Below are 16,324 nucleotides of genomic sequence, written 5' to 3'. Positions count from 1 at the left end.
TCGTAGCTGGAAAAAAAATGCGTACAAAAAATTATTTGATTAAAGAAAATAATTTATACGTTATTCCAAAAAATTGTAGTTTCAAAAAATAGCATTCTGTTAGCAGAAAAAAAAAAGGCAAATAAAAAGTTTAGCAAAACTACAATAATTGCGTTTATAGATCTGTACATTACACACATTGCGTGATATCTCGAAAGAAATATCGAAGAATTATAATCTCGGACGAAATAATTTCTCCTTTTCTCTCTCGCCTAGTGCACAGCTTAGATTTCTCTCTTAATCGCGAACGTAGACGGTAGAGGAGCCTGAAAATTATTTGTCTAGACACGCGATATGGGCACTGTGAACTCTAGTTACAACGAATGTAATTTCTCGCCGAGGGACGGAACACGAATAAAGTCGCCCCAAGGTGTGACTAACGGCACGTGTCCCAGAACGCTCAGTCTTTTCTCTGACAATTATGTTGTCTGTGGAAAATTAGATGGTCCTTCTGAGATTATACATGACAATCATATTGTCTGCGAAAAATTACATTACCATAGCGAGATATAATTGCTCGAATTAACTTGCTTCCAGATTCGATTAGGATATACATTTATCAATTATTCCAAATATACTGAATGTTTAATTTTATCTATTTCAAGTATTTAGCGACTCTTTTCACATTATCTATTTTCAACGGGCTAAAAATATAAAAAAGAGATAAATAATATAAAATTGTTAGCATTGTAGTTTAAAAAGTTTTTAAAAAGAAATAAAAGTTGAAAATAAATCATAATTTTTTTACCCCAAATTAAGTGCAAACTATAATATTTACAAAGAAAATATAAAATATACATGCATATATATATATTAATTTGTACGCTAGCTCAACACGATACAATATCTTTTTGGCGATAATATGCGAATCATAATATATTAAAGTTACCTCTTTCAACGTTAAATTTTGCATTGATTATTAATTTAAGATTTGATCAAAGTACTCACTGTAATTAGAGTTGAAGTGACTGAGAAAAAGACGATGACAAGAGAAGGAAAGATAGAAAAATAAAGAGAAAATCTTGCTATAACAAATTTTCTTTTTGCACAGGAGAAACATGAAGTAACACGGACACGGGTCCATTATTGCCCCGAAGGGCTTTGCAGCGTCTGGAGGCACAAGACCGGTGACACGGAGAATATACGGCATGGATTTCCCGAAACGAGAATGGAGTCACAGGCTTAGTCTTCGCGGCAGCCGAAGAGCTCACCACGAGGTAACTCCATATATACTCCAGCGAGAATTGCATTATTTAAAGCATCCAATATAATCGGGACTTGTGCATAAAGTGTATATCATTACGTAGGAGAACACGCTGTTAAGTATAAACTCTTAGATATCTCATCGAATTTTTGTCGCCAAGTTTCTATGGTATTAAAATTAAATACCATTGCAAAAATAATAACGCCAAATTTATTAACGAGATTTTTTCTTTAAGACGGGTCAGTTTTAGTTACCCATGATTTCAAGAATGGCGTAACGGGCGGTGATTAAATTTTTTTGCTTCAAAAATATCAGTCTCGGAACTTTTTGAGTTAATAGTTAAGTATGTTTGAGAATTGCCATTAATATTCTAGCTTCGTTATTATCGATTATAATTATACTTCCTAATTGCGTGCCGAGCTTCCGTTCTACGTTCACGCGATTGCAGATAAAAAGAAATAAAATAAAGACTGTGTGTGCAAGTTACACACGCGAGGGATGCATGCCCTTGCATACATTAGTCTATAAACGGGTTTTTCCTTCTAAAGGTTTGCGTATTCATTCGCCACATCATACGTTAAAGCATACTTTTCGTACGTGTCGTCACGGGATATCGTGTTATGAAAGCGTTTGCACGAGATCGAACGGATATATTATTTTCGGAGCGTATAATTGCTTTATGTTATATATCTCCCGATAATTACAGATTGACATAAACGTAATTCAATCGTTGCATATATGCACATTCGTAATAAAATTTATATTGTCATCACTTTCATCAATATTAATATTGATATTAATATCGTACATTCGAAAGCATAAAATTATTTTATACGCTATGACATGCTATAATATACACTCGATATTAAAATGAGGTACGTGTCGGTATGACGACAATATAACGGCATCTGTATGGAAATAAATTAACAAAATCCAATATTGTGTGTTAATTTATACAACGAAAGAGATACGTGAAAATTTAGATTAAAAAAAAAAAAAAACAAATTATTGCGCTATCAGATGGAGAAAGAGAGACTACATGCTATCATATAGACATATGGTAAAAATATTTTTCATCATTTTATATTCCACAAATTATTTTGAAGAAGCCAAAAATATTTTCCCCACAATAGTGATACTACGAAAAGGAGAACTCGAGGATAAATTCGTCGACATAACACTCTCATTACGAATTATAGAGATATATTCGATGATATAACAACGTGCCAGGTGGCATGTTATCAGCCCTTCAGCGAAACACACATTGCACGCATATGTTAAGAACGCGTCGACGATGGATAAAGGCATTACGGTACTAGATGTTCCGAGTTAGTTTAGAATTTTATCTAGCTTCGTGAGCAGACAGCAAACGTCCATTAGCGCGTTTCATTCGTTTTACCGCACTAGCAGCGCCTAACAAACGTATCATTAACTCGATATCTCGATTAAGATTCGTTCCCTGGCACTTCGAAATCCCGAAAACACGCATTAATATAATAATTTTTACTCGTATAAATAATACCGCAAAATTTTTCAATAGAATGAGACGCACAAAAATAAAATCAGTTATTATTTAATCCGATTCTCTTATATATATTCGCGAATATATATATTCGTGATTTGACAGATCGGAGGAGAACGACAGAAGGAGCTCGACAGAATCGCTTATTCCAAATTCAATCGGATGAAACAGTGCGCATTAATGCACATTAAAGAACGTTATACGCAAATTGACGTAAAGTCATATGCATGATAATCTGTATTATCATACATAAGCAATTGGATTCGCAAGACACAACTTGTCGTCACATTGATTGGATGTAATATATATTGGACATCTATTCAGTTAAGGTTTATATTTTCATATTTAAATCAATGACACTTAATCTGCACTTTATTACAGCGCAATTTATTATACTATTAGATAATTTACAGATTTTTATAAGAGCTAATAATATAATAAAGAATCGCATTAAGCGTTTAAATAATGACGAGACCTTAAACGAACAGAAAGACGACAACGTCATAATCTTCTGGTCGAAGAGATATAATGCTCTTTAAAATGGAAGCTGGATAAACGCAATGCGATTAACTCGACGCGACTAACATTAAGCAGCACATTTAAATGACATTAACGAGGCACTTGTGAATGTGCGAATCATTCTCGTGATAATCGTACAACGTTCTCGTAATGAAACGACATTATCGCCTTTTTTTCTAACCTTCTCTTTACTTTTATAATATATTATTTTATATCGCAGTTTAATACTCGTTCGCTCAGGTATTTACCAGCCAAAACATGCTGTATAATATTCCTTTTCTGGTATAATAATTTCGAGCCGAGGAAGCAGAATCCGCGTTCCTGCTACACGCATTTTACCTCGATGTTGCGCACATAATTTACCGCAACTAACTTGTCCTACAATGTGTATTCGTGTAGCATATATTGCGAAATATCGCGAGACGTACGTTTCATTCGAGCAAAAGCCCGCCTTAAATGCATTTCACGCCGTGCGATTCCATTTACCGATGTAGAGAAATATTGGAAAAATCCTGATTACCGTACGTTACGTAACTCTAACTTAAGCTATTATATGGTCATTTCAGTGGAAAATATTCCACACAATTAATCTAAAGTATAAAAGAGCAGTCTTATTGAAAAATGAATACTAAATAAAATATAATATTTCAAAAAAACTGAATACGGGATTACATATAAATAAATTAAAATATTACGAAGATGGTTGAAAAATCTATCAGTCTTATATGAGTTATATTTGATAAATTATATTTGAGTATTTAATCTAGCTGACTGGAAATTATAAAGAGGAAATATTCGAATAAGATAGTAAATGAATACATTCTTGGACGTTAATTGCGCTCCGTAAAGCTACATAATTAAAAACATGCTGTCAGATACGTTTATATAATAGGATATCCCACCGTGCATTGTGCTCGATTATTACGCGGTAGAAATTTTGAACAATTAATTTTCATATATTGTCTTTTTATCGTCTCTTTATTATCATATGACAATGATTCTGCAATTCTCGTAATACTTTTCCATTTCTTTCACATTTTTTCATCGGTATCTCATTAACACATATTTCTGCACAAATGGTTCTTAGGATTAACGCTTTGCCCACATATTATATTCCTCATTCGTTGCAATCATCGTCCAATCACGTGCGAGTCATTTATCGTCGCGTACTTCAAACTCGTGCATCTTTTCACGCCATCTAACTTGCCCAATATAAAATCGATTTATTTTATTTACTTCCTTTAAAAATGTTTTTTAGAGTTTTCGAACATGTGTCTTACAATTTATTTTACCCGGTATATCACACGTAAATTTTCACACTTTTCTAGAAATATTTATTCGTTAATATTTCAGGCAACATACTGTGACGAAAATTTAAATAAATTTAAAAAATTTTTTTAAAATATATTGATATCAATAGACCCTGCAATAAATAACTATAAATAGATAATTATTCTGACTCTAATTATGCATGCTGCCGACAGTATCGCGTTCAGATGTTCTCATCTATTGTATTTAAAGTGTAACGCGGTAATAATGCAAATAAAGCCACTTGACCGTTCAAAATTAAATTTAAGGCCCCAAGAAAGCTAGTGCGCGCACCTGTTTTAATTTGATTAGTGTGTTAATCAATAATTTTGAAATAGTTTATTTTAAAATAAATCTATTTTTATAACTCCGTAATACAAATACATAGTGTTTTTTCTATATTATTTAAATATAATTACTACCTAAAATATTTTCATAAAAATGATAGATATCACGTCGTTATCTGCGCCGTTTGCTGCAAAATTTACTGCGTAAAATATATACTCGTATACGCTTCTTAGAATATTTCTCCAATACTCGATCGATACAAATGTCGTTCGTCTTGGCGACCAACATAGAAAAGCGCACGTACGTCGTTAGAATAAATAAAAAGTGCCCCGCCGCATCAGACGTGTCGGGAAACACCAAGAGCGCTCGCTTAGTGAAATACGCGATGAAATATAGCATCTTTAACGAGCCGTCCTCGTGCGAGTTTCCCTAGCTAATCAGCACGAACGAACGTCCGCGGAAAAGTTGAATAATTTAAGAGCGGCAATTTCCGGTGCACACGCAACGATCGGTAATGCAAACTACTTTGTTTGTAATAAACGATTATGAACCGATACTATTCGTGACTTCATTAAGGGACTGATCATGTCGCGGAAAAACGTAAGATGAAAATGTTAAACAAATGCGAATACTTTCAGATAATTAATGAACGCATTAAAAAAAAAAAAATTTCTCTATGTTTATTTCTATGTTAAATTTCTTCTATGTTTATTGAGACATGAAAGTCTCTCTTCACTTTTTATTCGATTTATTGATATATTACGTTTTGATATTATTAAGCTGTTATGAGTAATATTACACATTGATAATTTGCCATATAGATAATTAATATTGCCGAATATTAATATATGTTCGATTAATTGAATGCAATCTCTTTTTATTTGATAAACAAAATTAATTATGCCCTATTCAATATACTCGATAATTAAAGTTTATCGATGAAAAAATATAAAATGAACGTAGTACAATCCAGAACAATCAATTGTGTGACTGCAAAGGAAATTGCGTTAGCATTTTCGCTTAATTAACAGAGTGCAGAATAAAAAGAAAAAAAAAAATGCGTTTAATACGATTATAAACACGAGAAATATTTCGTAAATAATAGAGCAACAAATGTACAATGTTATTAATTTTTCCATTTAAACGAGCCGTGTAATTGCTGCGTTTCTTTCATTCGCGAAAGCATAAATTAAAAGGATAATACATACAAGACGCGGCAATTCTCTTTTATAAAAATAAATCTTAAATTTCATTGCAATATAATTGCATTGAAAGTTCAAGCTTTACGGAAAATCCGTGAGTTTGCAAGATTTAATTATAAATGTAATAATAAATAATTACATGAATATTTAAACGAAGATTCGCGTAGTAACATAATTTAAATAAATGTCATCGATCGAATATATGAATTTTGTGTTCTCTTCAAAATGTCATTATTTGAATATATGTCGGAATGATATTTGCAATATGTTTGACGCGGCACTTAAGTGAAACATGTCAGCGAATGCATCGACACGAAGGTAGAATAATACTAGACAGTATAAGGCGGCACGCTTCTCTCTCTCTTTACGTTTCTTTTGGAGAACGGAGTCGCTCATAATAGAGCAATTTTTGTAAGGCGCGATATTAAAAAGCACACCTTACAAAATACCGAGCAGGTTACAACGCGGGAAACGCGCGTCGGTCCTGTATTTTATTGAAATACCTTTCATTCGTTGGAATTTAAGGAAAGATCATTTCAACTTCATCCACACGCGTCCACGAGTAATAAATGCTATCAATAATATAAATTTAATAATATTTAATAATTTTTATTAATTATTTTTTTTAATAATATTATTATTAAAATAATAATAATATATTTATTTAATAATATTATTTAATAATTTAATAATATTTATAAATTTAATTATATTTTTTAACACTATATAAAAAATAAAAAATGAAATAATACTTTTCGTGTGATATTTTTTTTGCTAAAATTAAGAGAATATGTTAGTGTTTGAAAATTTTCGAATTTTTTTCTGATGAGAAAATATTTTCTCCCAAAGCGCGAAATCGTTATTTCCCGTCGTATTCAGACATCAAAAGAAATATTTGATCCGCACACAAAACGCCGCACTGGCGCAGAATTAAGAAACGCATTACGTGACGTTCATAATATCGTTATCGCGAAAACTGAATAAGCCCGCAAGGAAGCGATGAAAGCTCCGGCGTTAAAAGTCTTGCCGAGCTGAAGACCAGCTGGTAAGCACTGAGATGATACGCGAAGAAGAGCGCGAAATCGGAAGACAAAAATATGTAAGAACGTAAAGGATATATCGTGCAGATGTCTGAAATGAGAATGGAAAACACGCGCGACAGGATTATCGCGACATGTGCACATAATAGTCAGATCACGTATATACGCGTATATACCCATGTGTGTACGAAGAGAATTAAATCTTGTGTGTCACGTTTAAGCTTCGAAACAGAGGATCAGATTTATTTACTTCAAAACAGCAATTTGATTTCGAGAAAAGCGAGACGACCTACGTATCAGAAGTGTTTGTGCATTATCATATTTATTGATCTGATATTATATTTTGTTATTATTCATATTTTATATAAATTATATTATCTTATATTTTATTAATTTAATTTATAAATTTAATTTATTTATATTTATATTATATATTATTATTATTATTTATATTATATATTAATTTATATTATTTCTCGTCATATTTTTGTTATAATTTTATTTTTTATCATATAATTTTTTATTATATAACTAACCAAAAGAAAGTTTATTGTATCGTAATTAACCTGGATTTTTCGTGGAAATGATATATTGCATCTTTCCAATGGAAAGTTATCTTTGCAAAGAAGAAAAAGTTGTGCTCGTTTGGATTAACTGTATCAAAAGATAGACATATATCCTAATCTCAGCGCTATAGCAAAAGTAGTCATCACATATTTCAAAAAACCCTCCAAACGAGAGTCTGGTAAAATACATGAATAAAAGAAATATTACGAGGCTAGTTCTTAATCCTGAAACGGATGAAAAGCGTCATTTAAACGGTTATACTAAATTTCAGCGATTAATTAAGTCAATCGCGCAGTGACATAACCGGACGTTGCTGTTGAAGTAAATTTATTGCGTCACTTATTAGCACGATCATTAACATATTGTAGTTGTCAATAATGCGGAAATTACCGGACGCTAAAATACGAGCATTATTACAATATCCCATTTAAATTAATCGATTATACTTTCCCCATTTTCCATGCATTTAATTCAACAAATCCTGCATTACTCTTATCATCACTCTTATCGAACATCGCACTTTCGGAAAAAATAAAAAATCGTCTGACTTACTGAAGACTTGACATACTGAAGAATCTACGCTGTTACCTTTTCTTTATTACTCCATTGTCTTCGGATAATTTGTTTTCACGCACTGGATACAAAAGAAAGAGAGAGAGAGAGAGAGAGAGAGAGAGATCGTCTATCATTTCTTATCACATATTCACTTTCACGCACAAACATAAATCAATTGAGATAGTACGAATAGTTTTGATCCCGCACGTTAGCACTGACCGTCTGTTATTTCGTAACGACTTTCCGACACGTACTACTCGATACGAGACGACTCGAAGGGAAAAAATAATACAACAAGCCGCGCGCACCGGCTGTTGTTTGTTGACAATATGTGCGACGCGTATGAACGGACAAAAAAATTTCACGATGTCAACAATTTAATACGCGGACAACGCGCGAATTTTTGCGAGACGAAACAATACACATTCAAAAATTTTCGTCGAGCAATCAATAATTATTTGATTAATCATTTTATATTAAAAAAATCTCGGTACTTAATACGCATTATAAATGAAGAAAAGGATTCGAAAAAAAAGGCTTCGAATGAAAATCCCTTCCAAATCTTTTTACGCGATATGGAACGATAATCGTGATTTCTATTTTTCACGAAAAGGAAAGCTGAAGAAAAGCTTTCTCTTTCTTTTTTCCCTTCTTTCTCCATTTTTCGCATTTTAATATTTTAGGGTTGGCCTTGTTCAAGAGTGCAATGTGATATAATTCAAAGAGAATCGATCGATAAAAATACAACACATTTTGTTATATGATACAGATAAAAATAAGAACGTCCAATCCAAATGCTGCATATTATTTTGAAGAGAATCATTATTAAAAGAAGATAATATATACATATTTCTTTCTTTTATTCCATTCTCTTTAAACTTTGAGTTCTTATTGATAGTTAAAATATTTTGTTTTTATATTCATTTTTTGAAATTAACGTAATTAAATTGCAAATATAAAATAGGATAACGATAAAATAAGCAATTTATAATACTACATACAATAAAATTGATCTTACAAATTATTACCCTTCTTAATTATCCTTGCGCTCTCAAAATATTTAACGGAAGATCTTTTCAATTTAAACTCAATATAAGCAGAATGCTAATAATTAAACTAAGTAAACAGTCGCCTTCTACCACCGGCATAATGAAATCAGTTTCGAATAATTCAGCGCCAACTCGCACACCTTTATTTGCGAATCGTGTAATAAGACAACTACAGGCGCAAACTTTATTTATGCAAACCTGCTCTATGTGTGGCATGCGAGGATTCTCGTTGTTCGAGGTTCTACGCATACATGTATGCATGTGCCGCTACGGAAAATGCATCATCGAGAGGCATTGAAGATGGCATAAAGAGTTCCGGGAAAAAGAAAAGAAAGAAAAAAAAAAAAAAAGGAAAAACCGGGAAAGTCGATGCGGCATGTTTATGGGCCATGATTTCAATCTTCGTCCGCTCGAAGACGGATCGGTGCTGTTCATCGACCCTGAAAAAACGAAATTCCGCTACGCGAAAGCTATATAGCAGCCTTTGCTGCTTTCAGCATCAACGATTCGCCTTGCGTTTATTACGACCGACGACCGAGATCTGACCGTATATATGTGGATGATGACTATGTTGAAATTTCTGACAGCTACGCGTTTGTGTTTATCTCCCTCGATAGAGTATACAAAATGTTCTCTAATACTTCGTATGTTTATTTTAATAACGAGTTCTTATCGGTGAATTACAAGTGGATTTTTTTCTTAAGCGAGATTTCGAAAAAATTCTTGTTGCGATTAGTTAGAATTTAGTAAGGATGTATTTTTTATATTGCAAATTAGGTAAAGCTAATATATAATATACTCCGTCAAAAAATAAATTTTTTTTTTTTTTTTGTAAAAAAATATATTGCAAAATATATAATTTATCAATATGATACAAATTTAATATTATAATGTGCTCTGTGAATTAATTGCCAAAAGTACTTTTATATTTAATTTTAAATGTGTACATGAAAAGATAGTAAAAAGATTGTGCTCACGTCAGAGAGGGAAGATTTTGAGGAACTTTCGACACACAAGTGCAATTTATGCATGACGTTATGCATTGTAAAACAAAAACGAGACTTCACATTTCCCTCCGTGTTCTGCAATTCCTACGCAAAGTTGCGAAAATTTACGTAACGGGTGTTGACTTTCTTTTGACGTTGCTCGAGCCGTTTTGCCTTCACTTTGAACACAACCAAGTAGAGATACTTTTGGTGCCTGAGGCGACATAAATAATAATGTCTCTCGTGACATGACACAGTCTTCTCTTCAATGTTAAAGGTATCTCTTTTTTTCCCAACAAAACAAAAATAATTTTTATATAATATATAATAGAATAAATTGCGAAAATCAAAATGTCAAAATAATATACTATTATTTTTTTCATTATATTTTGAATTTCATTTATTGTTCGTAAAAATATACAAACAGTACCCCATAAATAATATTGCGCACAATAAATATATAGTTCAAATAGACGTTATAAAAGTTATTCTCTCTCTCTCTTTTCTACGAGCAAATATTTATGAATTTTATTTATACATATATTTATATTTAAATTATTTAGCATCTTAAAATTTCTTTTTATATAAAATTCATGCGTTCTTATCGAAAATTAAAATTAAGATAATTTTCAAAATCTCTCTAATAGTTATCAATATTTCTAGCAAGAGAGGTCTCACGAATATTTTACTTTTCAATAATGAAAGACGCATTTTATCAGTCGTATAAATCGCTTTTCTTTGTTTTTGATAGGGCGAGATCGGCCCTCGAACGATATCCGGTGTCCCCAGGAGCACCAGGAGATGGGCCAGCCTCCGGCAACACGTGAGCAGCGGCAATGACGGCGGTAAACCCCGCGTCGAACTGCTGTTCAATACGCCGGCTTCCAAACCCTCTACGCCATGCTCGCAACCGAACACGCCTAATACACCAAAAACACCGCACACCCCACCAATTAAGAAATCCAATTGGGAGGTGATCGAGCACTTCACCGGCGCGCCGCGACCCTCCATCATTACAGTGAGTTGTCGAGCCTTTTATTATGTTAACGTATCGAAAATGTCCATCGAATCGATATTTTTTACATTTTTTTAATTAACACAATGTTTTAAAAATATATATTTTTGACCAAAGATAAAAAAACTAAGAAAAAAGTTCTTTCATATTATAAGAATAAATTTGAAGAAATAAAAATGTCGATTTAATTGTTGATTGAAAGATAAAATAAAATTGTACATTATATTACATTAAGAAGTACAAAACTTGAGTTTATAAAAAAAACCATTCGAAATGTATAAGAAAAGAAATAAATGATAAGGTTGATACAGTTAACAATTTATAAATTTCGGCCCATGATAAATATAATAAAAATTATAACAAAACGAGAATAAAATGCATGAAATAAAACGCGCGAATTGAAATTTATATCGATTTCATCGACAAAAACAGGCCCAGGTCGTTTATTTAAAAATTCAATATCGGGACATCGCGTGCAATGTGATGCACGATGTCTCTCGCCTCCCTCTTGAAAATCGAACGAACGCATCAAAGGGAAAAAAGGATCTGACGAAGCGGTTTCGCCTTTCCGCATCGTTTCTCGTTTCCTCGTTTTGTTCAACGATTTGTAGCTTTCCCGATGGAGACTCAGTCCGCGGTAATGGAGAAACGTGATGCGCGTGCAGCGAGAATAACCGTGTGGCTGCATTATTTGTACGGTCACGTGCTCGCGGTTGTTAATGAAGTATCTTCTATTGCAGAGATACTCGAAATTTTTAGCCAACCGCGTCCGATAACGAGGAAACATTCATCTGCAACGTCAGAAGATTTGACATATCTGCGAATGATGATAATTCGCCGAGCGGCTTTACTGAAAATCATCAGGACTATAATAATTCTATTTAATTCCGTAATCTGGTATGTCTAGTTGGTAACGTTACAAAAGGCTCCGCAAATTGCGCAAATGTCACGCTTGAAAAGTTTATTAAAATTAATGAGATGGATTGCTCTCTTCTTTGGGAGAAATTAAAAAATAAATTCTCTTAAAATAGAAGTCAATTCAATTTTTTTCGTGGGTTTATTAGGTATTTGATCCTGCGGATAAAGATTGATATGATTATTTATAAGATTTAATAAAACATCGATATATAATTAACACATAATATGTCTGTATATTAATTGATATTATAATAATATCAATAATATGATAGACATCAAAATTATTCATTACCTATAGTTGTTCACTAATTATAAATATTCCTTTGACGATTGCTCGATTAATTTAAAAAATTAATTAACGTATTCGCCACTTAATTATAACTGAATAACACAAAGAATATACGAAGTTATAATTAAACATCCATCTGATCATTTATTTCCTTTTTTTTTTTTTTTTTTTGTACATTTCGAGTGATTTTTTTTATAAGCTCAAGTTTTATAACTTTTAATGTAATGTAAAATTTTATTTTAATTTTTATTAATCAACAATTAAATTGACATATTTTATTTCTTCAGATATTATAATATGAAATAATTGCTATTTTTCTTAGTTTTTTTATTAGAAATCTTTGGTCATAAATATATATTTTTAAAATGTTGTGTTAATTATATTAATATCGCTTTGGCACTAAATGTTTGTATACGACTTTTTAAATCGCAAAAAAATTGCGCAAATACATGTAAAATACGTCAAATTTAATAGAAAAAAATTGTCGAGAGACATGGATGGAGACAACAATGCGGGGAGCAAATCAATTTTCTGCCAACAAAGGCGTTTCGTACATATTTCGTGCGCATTCAATGGATTCCTTTCGGTATGTGAGAGGAATAATCGTTAGGGAAATTGTAGACACAACGGCTGTCGTATGTATAAATAATCATGCTGGGCTGGGTAACGATTATCGTATAGCACACAAACACCGGCTACCACGTGTGCCTTTCGTTAAATCATATTAATGCATTGTCCATTTACCGTGCTGTTTGCGTATTGAATCACTATGCAGCAACAGGAATATCCCGGAAGTTGAAATGCGAATGTACAGCGGTTTGCTCTACGATCAAATTCAGTTCATCGCATTTTCGCGATTTTCGAATGCTTATGTTCGATATTCTCGTAATTAAAGGGTCAAAATTAACGGTTATGAAATATATTTTGAACTAAACATCAAGGATGTAAGGATATATTTTATAATTTGTTTTAGAGGGTAATCGAAGAAATTAGACTCATTGTGGATTGGATCCTACACAACAATCGACAAAAAATTCGTATGTAAACTGTATAATAAAAAAAAGCAAGGAGAACGATACGCATCCATATAAAATCGTTTATCAAAAATTAGTAGAGTGAAAAGGAAGGAAGAAGAGAAGAAAAAATGCACGGATAAAATAAATAAAAATAGGCAAAAAGTAATAAAGAAAAAATTAAAATTCTTATCTCCACTGCCGCCATCCATGGCCATGAATTGATTTATATGGTTCCAAAATTATTCTAATACAAAATAAAAACTTTACATTTACATGTGTCCATTTCCCATTACTTTTGGGACACTCTGTATATCTCGATACACGAGTGCCGGTCTATTTCCAGGTGGCCAGAGGATCGGAGGTGGGTTTGGGACCGACGACCGGAAGAGAGTCCATGGCGGAAGCTGCGGCGAACGCGGGGATCACGCAGCGAACGCCGAAATGCGCCCTGAGCAGATTCCTGAGCTCATTATGCGGCTCGAATCGTTTCAAAAATCTGCAGGTAGGAAGGAGACAGGGTCTTTCCACGACGCTTTGCCTCTCTCTCTCTCTCTCTCTCTCTTCATTTACACTACTCTTTTCCTTTTGCGCTTTCGAGTAATTACTCGAATATCTCCGCTTCTAATAGGAGCGCCGGACTCGCAATTACACCCGCTCTGCAGTGCATCCGGTAAATATCGGATGAAGTGGACATAAGCGTAGATTGGCTGAGTCAAAGTTGAAATGATTAGACGTTCTTCAGCGGTCATACGCTTGATAGTGCACGAATAAATCTACTTTCTATTCTATAATTCGCGAATGGCTTTACAGAGAAAGTATCGGAATAAAAAGCATAAAATAAATGTAAATATAATATAAAGGCAGCATTGTACCGCTGAGAGAAAAATCATGATTAACTAAATTAAAATTGCCAATTTCCTCAATATGACTCGTAATAACTGTCTATATTTCTTCAAAATAATGATGTGCGATGGCTAATTCTGCTAATGGCTCTAACGCGCGAATTTATTTTGATGTTACTCCTGATATAAATATCCATTTTAATTATTATATAGATAATTTCGAAATTAATGTAACATTTTTTACAATCTATCTGTATGTAATAATTTTTTAATCACAGCTTATATAAACTTTTCACGATTTACGATAAAAAAAATAACGAAACTAATATTTCATCTTCATCAACAAACGGAAATACTTAATAAAATGTTATATATATTTTTTTCCGGCATTTTTTAGTAATCATTTTTTTTTCACCTTGTTTAGCGACGTGATTCCTCGAAGAAACTGTCATCAACAACAACTCACCAATAGCGTCCTGACACTATTTGAATCGAGAGTGATGGCATTCCTCGCCTTGTTATTCGAATTAACAACATTATCAGGGATTAATCTAAGTTTGTCATGCAAAGACGGCGTCGATTGACGTGAGCCGTGCCTTGCATAGTAGTAGTGATGCGCGAGTTCGATCAGAAATGCCGGTGAAGAGACGGAGAAGCAAGAGAAGAGAAAAAAGGGAGAACACAATTTTTATCGAAAGTGTAAAATTGCGCAACAAGTTTCAGCCGCGTAAAACTCCGTGACGTTCCGTAAACGCAAATTTAATAATAATTCGCTCCTCGTCGATATACGTACATACCTCGGATATATCATCGCGGCTGCAGGTACGTGTGTTAAACGCGGTTGTACGTCGCGGTTTTGCGCGATGGAAACAACAAACGCCTGGCAAAGATCTCGATATACACGCGAGGATGCAAAATCCGTTCGGCGGTTAACGCGTTGGCGAGCCCTTCGCTGCCCGTAGGGCTCGTAGTACGAGTACATATCGAAATGCCTCACCCGTCAAATGCAGGGCACGCTCTAACAAAGGTTCTGATATATGGAAATATCGCGGGAGCTGTTTTAGGATATTGAATATTACGATGGCGAAGAATGAATTTCGAGTCGCATTTACCTTGCATTTGTGATCGTAATGTAATTTCAAAACTGGACCGTGAAAAACTGCAAAGAGGAGAAGCTTTGTTTAATGTTATCTTTCAAACATTATAAAATCGCGTATTTATGCAACTGCAACTTAAGAGATTTCGAAAGAGATGAAATTTTTTTTCCATTTTACGATATTTTATAGTTTTAACGTACAAGTTGAGTTTATTTAAAGCTTCTCGTTAAAAGAGTTTGTATCTTTTTAGAAAAGGAGAAAAACTTAAATGTGTATAACCACGCACAGTTGCTTTGTTACACAACTCTTCAAAAACAACGAAGTACGATATCTTGAGAACGGTTTTTCAGCAAAACCGACGAACAACTGTTTATTTGCCGAAGAGCCATTTCTTTCTGTATTTACGAAAGTTTAATGCATTACTGAAATCGAAACAAACGCATTTTTCACACATTTAACAGTTTCACGTCGCTCTCTTATAAACACACAATATCTTATTTAATTTTATAAATAATTTCATCAAACTGTTAATTTTCTCGACAAATTATTTTCTTCGTCCAATATCCGCATCCTGAACTTTGTATAAAACAAGTTTACTGAAGATTATTCCACTGGAATTCGAGTAACCATAAAATCATAAAGTTAATCGCAAGTCGAGACTCTTATTCATTAACCGCTAATAAATTGAAAGTAGTTCAAGTAAACGTTCAAGTAAACCTTATTTATTACCTCCTATCAAAGTTACGTCAGTATACTGCGTTGCGATCTCTTTCAATAAATAGTAATCGATTTCCTATTGCATATAAACTCGATACTTTTTTTATATACCAACGAAACCATTGTACTTTTCCTTATAACACACTAACAA

At 33.0% G+C, this 16,324-nt stretch overlaps 2 protein-coding genes across 8 annotated transcripts in view; one reads left to right on the top strand and one right to left on the bottom strand.

Annotated features, from left to right (window-relative positions):
* LOC126853104 (uncharacterized) overlaps positions 1-16,324 on the bottom strand; it is a 137,966-nt gene that overhangs the window by 33,293 nt on the left and 88,349 nt on the right. The gene's annotated exons all lie outside the window — the stretch shown is intronic.
* LOC126853090 (adenylate cyclase type 5) overlaps positions 1-16,324 on the top strand; it is an 85,905-nt gene that overhangs the window by 17,592 nt on the left and 51,989 nt on the right. For 2 of the 4 annotated variants that reach the window (XM_050598520.1, XM_050598521.1), the window contains exons 2-4: positions 1,091-1,256; positions 11,031-11,297; positions 13,861-14,019. In XM_050598520.1, the coding sequence (XP_050454477.1) occupies positions 1,188-1,256; positions 11,031-11,297; positions 13,861-14,019 (495 nt within the window). In that variant the 5' untranslated portion in view covers positions 1,091-1,187. Of the gene's footprint in view, positions 1-1,090; positions 1,257-11,030; positions 11,298-13,780; positions 14,020-16,324 lie in introns of those variants that run through there. The other 2 variants (XM_050598523.1, XM_050598522.1) reach the window with 2 other exon arrangements.

The sequence above is a fragment of the Cataglyphis hispanica genome, chromosome 11 (genome assembly GCF_021464435.1).
Source record: "Cataglyphis hispanica isolate Lineage 1 chromosome 11, ULB_Chis1_1.0, whole genome shotgun sequence".
Taxonomy (NCBI): domain Eukaryota; kingdom Metazoa; phylum Arthropoda; class Insecta; order Hymenoptera; family Formicidae; genus Cataglyphis; species Cataglyphis hispanica.
The sequence above is the reverse complement of the archived record's forward strand: the minus strand, read 5'-3'. Positions and strand labels throughout refer to the sequence as shown.